This window comes from Notothenia rossii, assembly GCF_949606895.1.
Source record: "Notothenia rossii genome assembly, chromosome: 6".
Classification (NCBI taxonomy): domain Eukaryota; kingdom Metazoa; phylum Chordata; class Actinopteri; order Perciformes; family Nototheniidae; genus Notothenia; species Notothenia rossii.
The window spans coordinates 34,534,165-34,548,635 of record NC_136909.1 but is presented as its reverse complement, the minus strand read 5'-3'; the positions used below and the strand labels follow the sequence as shown (position 1 = coordinate 34,548,635).

Genomic DNA, 14,471 nt, shown 5'->3' with positions numbered 1-14,471 from the left:
AAACGTGTGTTTTTTCAAAATCATATTTCTAAAGAAGAGAATTGTCTCTAACTGGAAATAAGACCGGCATTCTCTTCAAGATAACAGTTAAACTCATCCCAAGTCACTATAACAGAACAAAGACTGAGCTCTAAATGCAAATGTCACAGCAGGAAAGCAGACTGAATTTGCATTAGCAGCACTTTAGGACTCCCCCAAACTAATTGCTCTGTTTTGTGGATGAAAGACTGGGGATGTGAAATAGAGGGAGGGACACCAGAGATCTCAGCAGACATCCACAGAACGCACAAGACGACCCATTAGCACCTCACTCACAGCCTCTTTAGGAGCTGTTTCCTCTTAATGTTTCCCACTTATTATTCAATGTTTAAACAAATGTGCGGCCTCTGGAGGACGTGTTCACACTTGGCTGTTAAAAAGCCTCTTGATCGCGTGTGGACAGCTTTAAATATGGATATGCCTTTCCAAATTTGACATATTCACAAGGTTTCTTGGTTGGTGGTGTTCATTTTTTTCAATAAAGGTTCTGGCCAAAGGAGAACTATAGTTTTTGTAACAAAGCAATTCTGAAGCCATTCTATTCCAAGTCAGTCTCAACTAAACCCTAGCTCTATCTGGATAAAACTTTATACAAGAAACATGGTCTTTAGAGTGATGGTGTATTTTTGTACAACGACCCAGAAGTTAGCATCGCAAAGACGTACATTCATGATACTTAATACATTTTATTCAGCAGGATCTTTTCCACATATTAACACCACTGTGATTTTTGAAGTGTAAATGCAATGCTAGAGCAAAAAATCTAAAAGCTAACATTAGTTTTAAACAAACTACATAACGGTCTCATGGCTGCGCATCACCACTGCTAAGCTAAAGGTCATGTTGGCGTGATGCTGTTTTGTAGTCTCTTTCAGTCACTTGTTAGCAACAGTCGTTTTTAGGACACATAGAAGCTTCAGACATTCACAAATGGGATTATTACTAAATTATTTTTGGCGGAGAACTAAACATGAAAATCTCTTCAGCTTGCTTTAACCACGGAATTTATTCAGGTTTCTAACTACAAACATGTTCATAAAGCTGTTGACTTAGCCGAGGAAATCGGAAGTGCTAAAATGCTAAGATATTTTCGAGTTTTTGGACGCGTTTCTGCACCTCTCTACGTGACCTTGAATTAAGGTGACCAGATTTTCAAAATTAAAACCGGGGACATTTTGAGTTTTGCGGTCAATATATCATTAACATATCCAATTTTCTTCGCTGTTAAAAGAAAAAAGGGGGACAATTCTGGTTCAATGTAATTCGAACATTTGAACTGTTGGATACAAACAGAAGTACGATAGCTCATATATGAGACTTCAAAGGTCTTTTATTTTGAAACTGTACATCAGATTGTCCCGATTCTCTCTGAGTGACTAGATGGGGTGTCCTGCTATCACCCTGAAGTGAAATAAGTCTTTGATACTGGATAGTTTTTGTTTTATTCTTATCTAAAAACAGAGGGATAATAGCTCATATATGAGACTTCAGAGGTCTTTTATTTTGAAACTCTACGTCAGATTGTCCTGATTCTCTCTGACTGATTATATGGGGTGTCCTGCTATCACCCTGGAGCGAAATAAGTCTTTGATGATTTGACAGTTTTTTTAAATTCTTGTATAAAAACAGAAGGACGATAGCCCATATATGAGATTTCAAAAGTATTTTATTTTGAAATTCTACATCAGACTGCCTGATTTGCTCTGATTGACTAGATGGGGTCTCCTGCTATCACCCTGAAGTGAAATAAGTATTTGATTGACTTCGAATGACTCTTTGATTATGGATGGTTTTCATTAAATAATAATCAAAATATTATCAATCGATCTAATTTGAGATTTTAAACAGCATACATTTTAATAGTCACCCAGTGAAAATGTCAGATATGTCTTCATAATTGTATCCTTACATTTTACATTCACTCAGTTATAATGTGGTAGTTATACGTAGTTTGTTTTAAATTATTATTGATCACATTATATAGTAGCCTACATATTTCTTAATTTAAGCTCCAGTATATATGAATATGTTTGGTGTGTTTTTTAGGTATATTTGTTATTGACCGAGTAAACGCTTTTATTTTGAAGGCAGTTTTTACAGGCCTCTACCGTAATGCATAGGACAGGCATCCTCAAAGTCCGGACTCCGGTCCGGATCCGGACCGAACCACAACTGTCTCTGGACTCTGAGCAAATTATACTTTTCACATGCGAGACATCGCCACAACGCAACGAGTCAAAATGTTCCGCTGTGTCCAACAACAAACAGCGCTCTGCATGTCCGACTGTTCCACTGTCTGTGTGTGTCTGTCAACACATTGGTCCAATCCCATTCAGCATCCGTGCAGAGTTGTTTTCCCCCACCAACAGTCTGCGAATCAGAGGCACAGTAGGGCGGGTCTTCGCGGAATGCGGGTGGGAAAAATGCGTGTGTTTAAAAAAAAAAAAGTCAGAGAGTTAACAGCTCATCTAGTTGCATCTGTATTGTAGAGCTCTAGTAGCCTAGTTTCACCTACTGGGGTGGCATGGGGGGGCAACTGCTACCCTCAAAATAGGCCTTGCCACCCCAGCTGCCACCCCAGTTGGCAGCTTTGTTTTGAAAGAAAAGTTGTGGCTCATCGGAGAGAAAGTCTCTAATGTCCGAGTACAAGTGAATGCAGCACAAGACGCACGCCTTGTAACCCCTCCCCCGGCCCTGGCGCGAGCTTGGAAATATGATAGGCGGCGATTTCATTTGAACGGTACGGCGCAAAACGAGAAGCATTCGGACCCAAGTACTGAAGGAATGAGGTATTTGCGGTCTGCAATGACAGAGAAGAGCCTGTCAGGTTGGCTGTACTCAGCATTGAATCAAAACGCACTAAAGCTGTTGATCTTAATCCGTGTGTGAGGCGTTTTGCTGAACAAGATGGTAATCGCCGCATTCAGCTGTAAAAGACATGTCAACTTGATGCTCTGCTCACGGATGAGCATACAAAACTGTTAAGATGATGACCTTACGTGTGTAAATATATGTTTTTCTTTGTGGGGGTCTGCCCCCAAAAAACAGTTTCAAGTCCTGAGAAAGTCAAATAAGACGGTATGTAAAACTACACTGCCCAGCCAAAAGAAAGTAACCACTTTGATTGAACTAGGCCAGTAGGTAAGGGCTTTCCACTGGATCATAACCGAAGTATAAAATAATGCATGACTGAAGTGATGGAGACCATGTGTGAAGGCAAACTAAAAGAGGAAATAACAGGTCAAATCAAGCAAATCCCCCTCTCAGATTCCACAGCAACAAGAAGAACATAAATACTGGCTGGTGATTTGATGAATCAGCTTTGTGATGGAATACAAAAAGCACGGTGCATTTCCTTAGCTGTGGATGAGTCCACTGACAATGCTCAGTTGCTGGTGTTTGTGAGTTTTTATGATTAGGCAAAGGGGGGGTTTGTTGAAGATGTGTTGGGCCTGACGAACCTCAGTGGACACACAAGGGGGCAAGACATTTATAAAGCAATAATGGGAATGCTGAATGAAAGAGGGTGCAGCTGCCTTTATTCATAACTGCAGCTCTTACACTGCGACCCTGAGGGATCAAGCACAGACACAATAACAAGGAAAACTGCTGCATACAGATTATTTTTTGTTTTTGCAACCTCGTGTTAAGAATCTTGTTGTAATTGTTTAAAAGTTTGAATGACCGTAATAAACGGACCTTTGTCTTATTGAAAAAAAAAAAATTGGACCTCTAAGATTTGTATTTGAGTACCCCTGGCATAGGATATTCGCGCACCGCAATACAACGTGCGGGCAGGCTTGACTGTGTTTTCCGAAGTAGGGTCTGGTTTGACCACGGTCTGTTTAGCCAGTGTTTCCTGACATTAAACGTTTTATTTCACCTTGTTATGTGTTTTTAACGTATATTAAAAAACGGGAACATTTCCGGGGATAGTTTCAACCGGGGACAGGCCAATACAAACGGGGACTGTCCCCGGAAAACGGGGACGTCTGGTCACCCTACCTTGAATGCCATTTAGACTAAAAGTAGGGACCAATACACTGAAAACGTTTTTCATACTATGTATCATTAAAAGGTAAAGAGTATGATGTATTTGTTTGCCCCTATGAATTGGGTTGCATCCTGGATTACGTGGTATGTGGCGCCAGAAGCTCAATCAATCAATCAATCAATGTTTATTTATATAGCCCAATATCACAAATGTTACATTTGTCTCAGTGGACTTCACAGTTTGTACAGAATATCAGTATGACAATACGACACCCTCTGTCCTTAGACCCTCACATCGTACAAGGAAAAACTTCCAGAGAAAACCCAGTTTAAAGGGAAAAATGGGAGAAACCTCAGGGAGAGCAACAGAGGAGGGATCCCTCTCCCAGGATGGACAGACGTGCAATAGATGCCGTGTGTAAATTGAAAAGATAATACATTTGCAACATAGGTAGTCCAAATGTTTGGAAATGCATGTGTGTATAATAGGAAGATGAATCCATGAGTATATCCATCCAGGACTTATGATCCAGGACCACAGCCACGACTCAAGATCCAGGACTCGCAATCCATGACACAGGACCGCAGGATCATCCATGACTCCGGATCCCGGCGTATATAGACACCAAAAAGAAAGACATTTGGGGAAGCTGGGTTAATCGGAACATGAGAGTACACAGGTATAGACAGAGAGAAGGAAGAAGTAAGATGTCCCCCGACAAACTAAGCCTATATCAGCAAAACTAGGGGCTGAATCTAATCAGCCCTAACTATAAGCTTTATCAAAAAGGAAGGTCTTAAGCGCACTCTTAAAAACGGATAGGGTGTCTGCTGTCCGAACACAAACTGGAAGCTGATTCCACAAAAGTGGAGCTTGATAAGAAAAGGCTCTGGCTCCCATTGTACTTTTAGAGACTCTAGGAACAACCAACAACCCTGCATTCTTGGAACGCAATGCTCTAGTAGGACAATAGGGTATAATGAGTTCTTTAAGGTAAGATGGCGCCTGCCCATTAAGGGCTTTGTAGGCAAGAAGAAGAATTTTAAATTCTATCCTGTGTTCTATAGGGAGCCAGTGTAAGGCAGCCAGAACAGGAGTAATGTGGTCCCTTTTCCTAACTCTGGTTAGTACACGAGCTGCAGCATTTTGAATCAGCTGAAGCGACTTGACTGACTTCTTGGTACACCCTGATAATAAGGAGTTACAATAATCCAGCCTTGAAGTAACAAATGCATGGACTAGTTTCTCTGCATCGTTTTGAGGCAAGATATGCCTGATTTTTGCAATGTTACGTAGATGGAAGTAGGCGGTCCTTGAAATTGATTTTATGTGGGCGTTAAAGGATAAATCCTGATCAAATATAACACCAAGATTCCTTACAGTCTCACTGGAGGCCAAATTAATGCCATCCATAGTTAATATATCTTTAGATAATTTGTTTCGTAGATTCTTCGGGCCAAGTACAATAACTTCAGTTTTGGTCGTGTTTAACATCAAAAAATTTAAGGTCATCCACGTTTTTAAGTCCTTGAGGCAGTCTTGAATTTTATTTAGATGATTAATTTCATCAGGCTTGATTGATAAATATAGTTGAGTATCATCCGCATAACAATGAAAGTTTACAGAATGATTCCTTATAATATTGCCTAACGGAAGCATATATAGGGTGAACAAAATAGGTCCAAGCACTGAGCCCTGTGGCACTCCATGGCTAACTTTGGTTTGCATGGAAGATTCATCGTTGACACGTACAAACTGAGAGCGTTCAGATAGATAGGACCTAAACCAGCCTAAAGCAGTTCCCTGTATGCCAACTAAGTGCTCTAGTCTTTGCAATAGGATATCATGGTCGATAGTATCAAATGCAGCACTAAGATCGAGCAAGACAAGAATAGAGACAAGTCCCTTGTCAGAGGCTATTACAATGTAATTTGTGACTTTAACCAGAGCTGTCTCTGTGCTATGTTGTGTTCTAAAGCCAGACTGAAAATCTTCAAATAAATCATAGTTTTTTAAGTAATCACACAGCTGTTTTGCGACTGCTTTCTCAAGAATCTTTGAGAGGAACGGAAGATTAGAAATAGGTCTATAGTTGGCTAAAACCTCTGGATCGAGGTTGTGCTTTTTAAGAAGCGGTTTTATCACTGCTACTTTGAATGATTGTGGAACATAGCCTGATAATAAAGACATATTCATAATATTTAATAAAGAAGTGCTAATTAATGGAAAAACTTCTTTTAACAGCTTAGTTGGAATCGGGTCTAAGATACACGTTGATGGTTTAGAAGAGAGAATCATTGAATTTAATTGTTCAAGGTTTATGGCTGAAAAGCATTCTAGTTTACTATCTAGTGTAATATTATTAGAACTTACATTTCCGGGAGCTGTTGATAACACTATACTGGTTAAAGGCAAGAGGTCATTGATTTTGTTTCTAAGAGTAACAATTTTATCGTTAAAAAAGCACATAAAATCATTACTACTGAGTGCTATGGGAATAGAAGGCTCAGTCGAGCTGTGGCTCTCTGTCAGCCTGGCTACAGTGCTGAAAAGAAATCTTGCATTATTCTTATTCTCATCTATTAATGAAGAGTAGTATGCTGCTCTCGCTTTACGCAGTGCTTTCTTATATTCATTGAGTGTAATATGCCAAATTAAACGAGATTCTTCAAGTTTAGTGGAACGCCATATCCTTTCAAGTTGTCTCGACTTTTGCTTTATTTTGCGGGTTTCGGCATTATGCCATGGAGCTAATCTATGTTGTTTTATTTTCTTCTTTTTCAAAGGAGCAACAGAGTCTAATTTTATTCGCAGCGCATCTGTAGCACTATCAACAACATGATCAATTTGGGGTGGTGTACATTTTGTATAAGTTTCCTCCCCTACATGCAGACATGCTATCGAGTTAAGTATTGGTGGAATCTCTTCCTTAAATTTGGCTATAGCACTAACAGATAGGTTTCTGCTGCAGGAGCTTTTGGCTAATGCTTTGTAGTCTAGTAACAGTACTTCAAAAGTTACTAAGAAATGGTCGGATAAAGCAGGATTATGCGGTTCGACTAATAGTTGCTCAATTTCAATACCATAAATCAGAACAAGGTCAAGAGTGTGATTATAACAGTGGGTTGGTTTATTTACACTCTGACAGAAACCAACAGAATCTAATATAGAGTTAAATGCAACAGTAAGGCTATTTTTATCATCGTCAACATGAATATTAAGCTATCCCAGGCTGCATTTTTTTTGCCCCGGTGTGCCACCTTGGGCTACTTCAAATGAATGAGGTGCCTGCATTCATTGAGGCATCGCTGTTTGTCTGTGAGAATCTTGACACACAGATTTAGCAATATTTACCATATAGCATATTAACCCTTACTCCCATAATCCAGCTGCTGCGTACAAGGACATTTCTGTTTAACAATTTAAGCCTTGTTCTTACATCGTTATTAATAATGGCATTTTTTTCCATGTCTAATTTGACTTTTGACTCCTTTTAAATAATATTCATATGTAGGCCAGGTGAACTGTTTAAAAATAATCAAACAGACGTACATTTCTTTATCATCCACAAGTATCACTTATATTTTTCCTCTAGCATTATATAACATAATCGATCTAATAAATATGTGTATTTCACCTGATCATTTTTATTGTACTAAATAAAACTACTGGTGGCACATTATATTGACAAAAATGATTAACTTACTTGTTAAATATTGTACAACACAAATGACAATATTGATATGCTGCATACTAAAATAGATTAATAGTGTAAAGATCATAGTATTCTTCTTCTACCTCAATAACATAAATATGTAATGATCACAGAGGGAATATTCATAGGATCTGTACAAAATTAAATATAGGGCACATGGGAACATTGAAGGCAATGTTAAGTTATGTTATACGTTTTTACTAAATGTGTGTTATGTGGGAGCTGTCATAACTGTCATTATTCGTGTTCTTCTGCATTTTCTGTAAATTATTTTTAAATTATCACACGACTCTGACCCAGCTCTGACACGTCACACCACGTGACGGGCTGGACTCGACTCAACCCGGAAGAGAGTACTGTCGGTGCCTGAGAGGATTGTTTACATTTTCTACAGCGCGTTAAAATGAATCATCCGATGATAAACTCGTCCAGCTTTGTTTCAACGACCAAAAGTAAGAACCATTCTATTAACCGACATCTGTTATTTGTTGTTTAACAGGCAGAAGCGAGTCAGAATCATTCATATAGCTAGGTCTGCTAACTGTTAGCCGCTAACCCTAGCTGTGTTTGTTACAGCGAGCAGAACTAGCTTCCTGGTCTGGTTTCACTCAGTTATTCCGCTGCTAAACACTCTCTGCTAATTGACAGGCTTGTACAATGACACCCTTTTGTATAAATCGTATTATCATTATGTATGTATCTGAATTAGCCTAAATGCTAACGCCCAACTTCTTAACTGTTAGATGACATACATCTTTATTAACACCCAGTGTCTTTTAACAGCTTGCTATCTGGCCATTAGCAAGCATACGTCCTTTAAGGATGTGATATTTTCTAAGGACAGCTTAGTTAAATGTGTGCTCCTATCATTTTAAGCCATTTGATACGTTTGTTAGTACATTTAATCCATACTTTTCAAATACATGCACACTGTTATGTATGTATATTAAATAACTATTTAACTACGTAAACGTAGCTGCTAATGTGCCATATCTCATGGTGACCCAACATCCATCTTTACCTTAGCTGATATCCCTTTATTTCTCACTTTCTAATAAGATCAGAAGTCCAGAATTTGAAGTTTAAGATGATTATTAAAATGTACTTTTCACACCAGTGGACCCTAATATGCAATTTCGGAAACATAAATGTATTTTGTTTCTTGATTGTATAGCATATTTCATAATAATTTACATAATGTTGCCTTATGAATGTTGTATTTATAGAAGGTATTCCATATTGGATGCATCCGCTCTTGAAGTTCAGCAATTGACGTGTAGGTAAATCTAGCTTAAACCAATTCATTTTGGAGAGGTGTTATGGTATGGCATCTCACTGAGAGTGTTTAATACATGAAGATCCTCTCCTCAAATCAAATCATGGGTTGGTCTTGTTCATGTGCATTTCATTACGTTTAAATGTTTATGAACCATAACCCAAGAACACCAGGGTCAATTGTGAAGTCATTTCCTGTTTTCAGCTGTGTTTCTATTTACACAGGAAAACGGGAAGCTGAGCGCTCGGTAAACTGGACGGTGGAGGAGACTCAGGTGCTGCTGTGCGCCTGGAGCGACGAGCGGATCCAGAAGAGTTTGGCGGAAAACCTTCGCAACCGCCATGTCTTCAAACACCTCTCTATCCGCATGAGTGAAATGGGTTTCTCTCGAAGTCCACACCAGTGCCGGCTCCGTGTCAAAACTCTCAAGGCTAACTACGTGAGAGCCAAACTACAAAGGAGTAGCTCGCAGCCTTGCACTTTTAAATATTTTGCCGAGATGGACGCTGTGTTGGGCCGGAGGTCAGAGGCAGAGGAAGGAGGGCCATATTTTGTTTCTCCAGGACGCATGGCAGGGCGTTACCTTGACTCCTTTGAAAGGACAGGAAGTATCCCAAAAGATTTGAATTTGAACATAGAAAACCATTTTGGTTATCCGGGCAGGACAGTAAGTCAAAGTGTGAGCTCTTTAGAGGAGAGAGCAGGCCGTCAGTCTTGGCAGTTTGACTCTGAAGTCAAAATGGAGGACAGAGAAGTTTCAACGGATGAGTTTGAGACCAGCAATTCAGGATTCCCTCAGCAACGTCATGAAGTTTACACAGAATCATCCATCCATCGTGAAATTACCGGTATGTACTGTGCTTATTATGTCATTCATAAGAGGGTCAAAATAACACTCAACAAATGCTACATGTTGAATAAAAAAACACGTATTTAACATAAAGTAATCTGGAATCTGTGATTTTATTATGGTCCTATAGTTTTACTATGTTGCTAATTATGATGAATTACAAACCTGACCTACGGTGGCCGACCCGTGCAATCTGCAATAATAACAGAAGTTATCATGCGATCACATGGGTATAAGAAGCCAATAAAACGTATGTTTCAGTTTCCAGTTTTTTATTTGCAGCGTTTTGTTTATGCAGTGCTTTAAGTCGACGCTGCGCATGTTTCGTCAAGTTGGTGAAGATGCTTCTTCATTTGCATGTAATTTGGCACATTTGTGTTAAATTTTTATGTGCATTGTTTTTCAAACTCATATGTCCATATTGACTGTAAATTTCACCTAGTAAAAGAATCACAGGATTTATTTGTTACAGGTACGCATTGCTGAAAAAAAAGACAACTAGTTTATAACCTAACCTGAGATTTAAATCATTGCATTATTATTAAAATATTATAGTGTAGTCTTTTATTAAATGAGCAACAAAAGTATTGTCATTCAATAATTTTTATTTAAAAAAAAAAGACTGTTTAAGCAAGGTCAGCAACTCTACATAGCAGTATAAATCCAAGATATTTAAAAAAAATTTTTTTTAAAAAAACGACATCACCACTATTGGTGCTTTTTAATTTCTTGCAGTCAGATGTTTGTGTATTTTGGTACCAAATGAGACAACAAAATTAAAGTGTCATTTTGTGAGTGTAGCTATTTGTTATGTTCATAAAGTAAAGAAGTTCCTCATCAGCCCTTCACTCTGTCTATTTTTTCTTTTCTTTTCTTTTTTTCTTTACTTGCTTGTAAAGCGCTTTGAGCACCAGCGCTATATAAATGTAATGTATTATTATTATGTCAACATAGGCACATTAAAGACACTGCATTAAATATCTTTATTGCTGGTTTCTTCTAACAAACTGCAGAGAACATTTTTGATATTCAGTTAACTATGAAATTAGGTGAATAAAAGACACATTATAGAAGATGGAAGCCAAAATAAGCATTTTTGCTTAAAATATGAAAAAAAAAAATTGGTTATTTTTCTGCTGGTGATTCATTGAGTTAATATTTCCTGTCATCAGCGATACTCAGATACCTGTACTGTTTTATATCCTCTGTAGGTGCACTAGTGGAAAACAGCAGTCCTTCCACACATGTAGTGCCACCTCAACCTCCAGCTGCTGCTGCTGCTCCTCCTCCTCCTCCTCCTCCTCCTCCTCCTCCTCCTCCTCCTCTTCCAGCTGCTGTTACCCAATCCTCTCCTCTCCCCACACCCTCAGATCCAAGCCCCAACACACTCCCTACCTGTGGGCACCTTCACTCGGAGTCCTCAGGCCTCAAGCAACTGTCAGAGTGCTTCCAGCGGCTGGTGTCGCAGACCCAGGGCCTGATGGTGCAGCTGGAGGGCCAGCGGCAGGAGCAGGGCCGTTGGCATCAGGAGCTCCTCTCCCAGTGGCTGCAGAGGGAGGAGCGCTCGCAGAGGGAGACGGCCGAGAGGGAGGAGAGGAGGGAGAAAGCTCGCATGGAGCACGAGATCAGAGTCCTGGAGCTGCTGACAAGCCTAGCCAGAGACAGAGGTTGTAAAAGTGGAAGCAATAAGACAGTAGCAGAGGCACCAAATCACACTTGCAACAAAGGCGAAAAGTAGGAGGCACTCGCACCAAGGATTTCTTACAGCGGTTTATCCAAAGTTTTCAAACTCAGGAAGAACCAAATAATGGCACTTGTAATGCAGAAACGGCTATATTTAAGGCAGCTAACTATAATCCTTGACGCTGAGGAATACGGAGTGAAATTGTTATTTCAACCAAATTACGGAAGATGCCCTTAATATTTAAAGGTCCCATGTCATGGCCATTTCTACTGATCATAATTCCATTGTTGAGGTCTACTAAAATAGATTTATACTGTGCAATTTTCCAAACTCACATTGGTTTCTCATACAGCATCTCTGTATAGTATGTGTATTCAATCTCTGTCCTGAAAAAGAAAAGCATGACATGGGACCTTTAAGTCTTTAAGATGATGATTGTTGTCTGACAGCTAGTGGTCAGTGCTGAGAAAGCTTAGAAGCAGAAACCACAGTTGTTTTACAGTTACCCAAAGGAGATTTTTCTCTTCTGTCAGTTCTCTGTCTTTGAGGGAATTTCTTTGCACCTAATCAAACAAAGCTGTTTCATACACTTGCTATAAATAAATAAAAAACGGAGAAATGTTCAACCACATTCTGTGTTCCACTGGAATCTGTATGTTGCCTCTTGGTACTAATGGAATCTGTTCCGATAGTTGGCCATTTTGACACGTTGCAAAGGTCTTAACAGCCCTAGTGAAGAATCCCTCACTCCTGTTAATTCCCTTTTCCACTAACACCCAATAACATTTGGCTTTTGTCTTAAGCATTCGCCCCCGGGACAATAGATTACAGTAGTCCCAGGTATGTATCTGCCCTATTCATCAAGCACCAACATTGCTTTCTAACCCTGCTTTGTGTGACCTCACCTGGGAGCGCAGATATACAATAAGATATTATTGAAGCAAAGTCAAATGTAAATATCTTGACTATAACAAGTATTTATTTTTTGTCATCAGTGCCAATATGGAAGAAAATCTCACAAGTTTATTTCCCTCGGTGTCAAAAATACAATTGTTAAACAGGTTTGCATGAGCGACATAGTGAACTGTGACAGGGATGGCACAAATAGGAAACATTGAACTACTCTGTGTCGGAGCTATAAGAGGAATGTAGCACAAAAAAAGCATAAAGTCAATGTTTGTCATTTAAAATCCAGCACATCAGCCTGGATGTCACACTTGCATAAGAGACCTTTAGCACAGTTCTGACACTCCAGACAGGCTTTCTCCAGAGTAAGCATCTGATGTCTTCAGTCACACAGCATGGTAATGACGCTGTGGACACTGGTCTGATTTAGGGCTGCTCGATTATGGCAGAAATCCTAATCTCGATTATTTGGGTCAATAATTTATATCACGATTATTAAAAAACGATTATCCATTTACTTTGAAAACATCAATTTATTGGAGAGAAAAAATGTGAACAGTATGTTTTTAACAGTTGATTACCCTGAACTTTAAATAATAATAATAACAAAATAATCGTTTTATTTCGATTACGTTGTTCTCGTAATTGTTGCAAGCCATAATCGTAATTGCGATTAAAATACGATTAATTGAGCAGCCCTAGTCTGATTTGCCATATAATTTAGCTGTTAAAGCTTTAACCGGGAGTTTCTTCCTGCGACGCCTTGCTTTACACTCACAAGAATCCTATGTATAAAACCCCCAGGCTGAAAGCTGCCCTGGCTGATTGTTACCTGAATAGACAAACAGGAAATCTTTCACTCTGCCACCCAACACAGGCTGCCCCTGAAGCTAGCGTGAACGAGTTGGAATGGAAAACCTTTTGATACGCTGAAACGTAATCAACACTGGTCAGGCTGGTTTTCTGTAGGAGTACTTACAGGATATGACTTTCTTATTGCCACCAAATCCTTTGAAAAGACCAACGCTAACTATACATGGAGAAAGAAAAGAAAATGTCCATGTGAGGGATTAATAAAGTATATCTTCTTCTTCTTCTACATGCATCCTACTTTGTGTGTATCAAAGCCTGATACTCTTTACCATTTTCCTACCATAGAGCTTCGAAGCCAACAACTTGTTTTAGGCGCAGTCTTTCTCTTGGCTGTTTCTTTATTACCATGAACACAAACAATATGGATTATTTTTACTTCCACACACACAGTTCTTTCAAAATTCAATAGAGCCACACATGTGAATTCATCCACCACTGAAAATAGACCGCTACCTTTGCAAAATAACAGGAGAGAGGAGCCGGTAAATAACATCTTATCCTCTTTATAAAAAAGCACTATTAGTCTACTCATTTGATGCATTATATGCTCCCTATGTATGTTAAAAGTACAAACAAAAAGTCCCATTAAAATTAGTCAATTAAAGGGTCCCTATTTTGCTCATTTTCATGTTTCATAATTATATTTCTTGCCTCTACTGTGACATGTCTCCATGCTTTAATATTCAAAAAGCTCTTATTTTTCTCATTCTTCTTGTGCTGAGCACCTCTTTTCATCTCTGTCTGAAACAAGAGCACAGTCTGCTCTGATTGGTAGGCCGGCTCTGATGTGATTGGTCAACTGCTTAAAGATGATTCAGAAATGTCCTGCCCCTCCTGTATCACGTACAGTGTTTTGGAGCACCAGCCAATAAAACTGAGTATTGCATAATGATGTCATTATGTTACAGAAGTAAACAAAGGAGTCTAATGGAGGTTTTTCAGGCAGGGGGGGAGTGTGTGGGAGGAAAACTCCCTCTCGAGGGAACTTCTGGATTTATTTTTAGCCTTCGCAGATCATTTACACAAACCTATATAACACACTACAGGAAAGGAAAAAGCCTAAAAAAGCATAATAGGGCCCCTTTAATATTTTTAGTAAATTCCAAAAATGGTCAGCTCACTATCGGACAGGGT

At 39.1% G+C, this 14,471-nt stretch overlaps 1 protein-coding gene across 2 annotated transcripts; it reads left to right on the top strand.

Annotated features, from left to right (window-relative positions):
• Positions 1 to 8,073: 8,073 nt before the first annotated feature.
• Positions 8,074 to 12,189, top strand: LOC307044363 (zinc finger and SCAN domain-containing protein 32-like). Of its 2 annotated transcripts, none has more exons than XM_079689524.1 (3): positions 8,074 to 8,200; positions 9,249 to 9,872; positions 11,245 to 12,189. In XM_079689524.1, exons 1-3 carry the CDS (start codon positions 8,152 to 8,154, stop codon positions 11,610 to 11,612), a joined length of 1,041 nt encoding a protein of 346 aa, XP_079545650.1. In that variant the 5' UTR covers positions 8,074 to 8,151; the 3' UTR covers positions 11,613 to 12,189. The 2 variants fall into 2 exon arrangements, with proteins under 2 accessions (XP_079545650.1, XP_079545649.1); XM_079689523.1 differs by having other exon boundaries at positions 11,086 to 12,189.
• Positions 12,190 to 14,471: the final 2,282 nt, after the last annotated feature.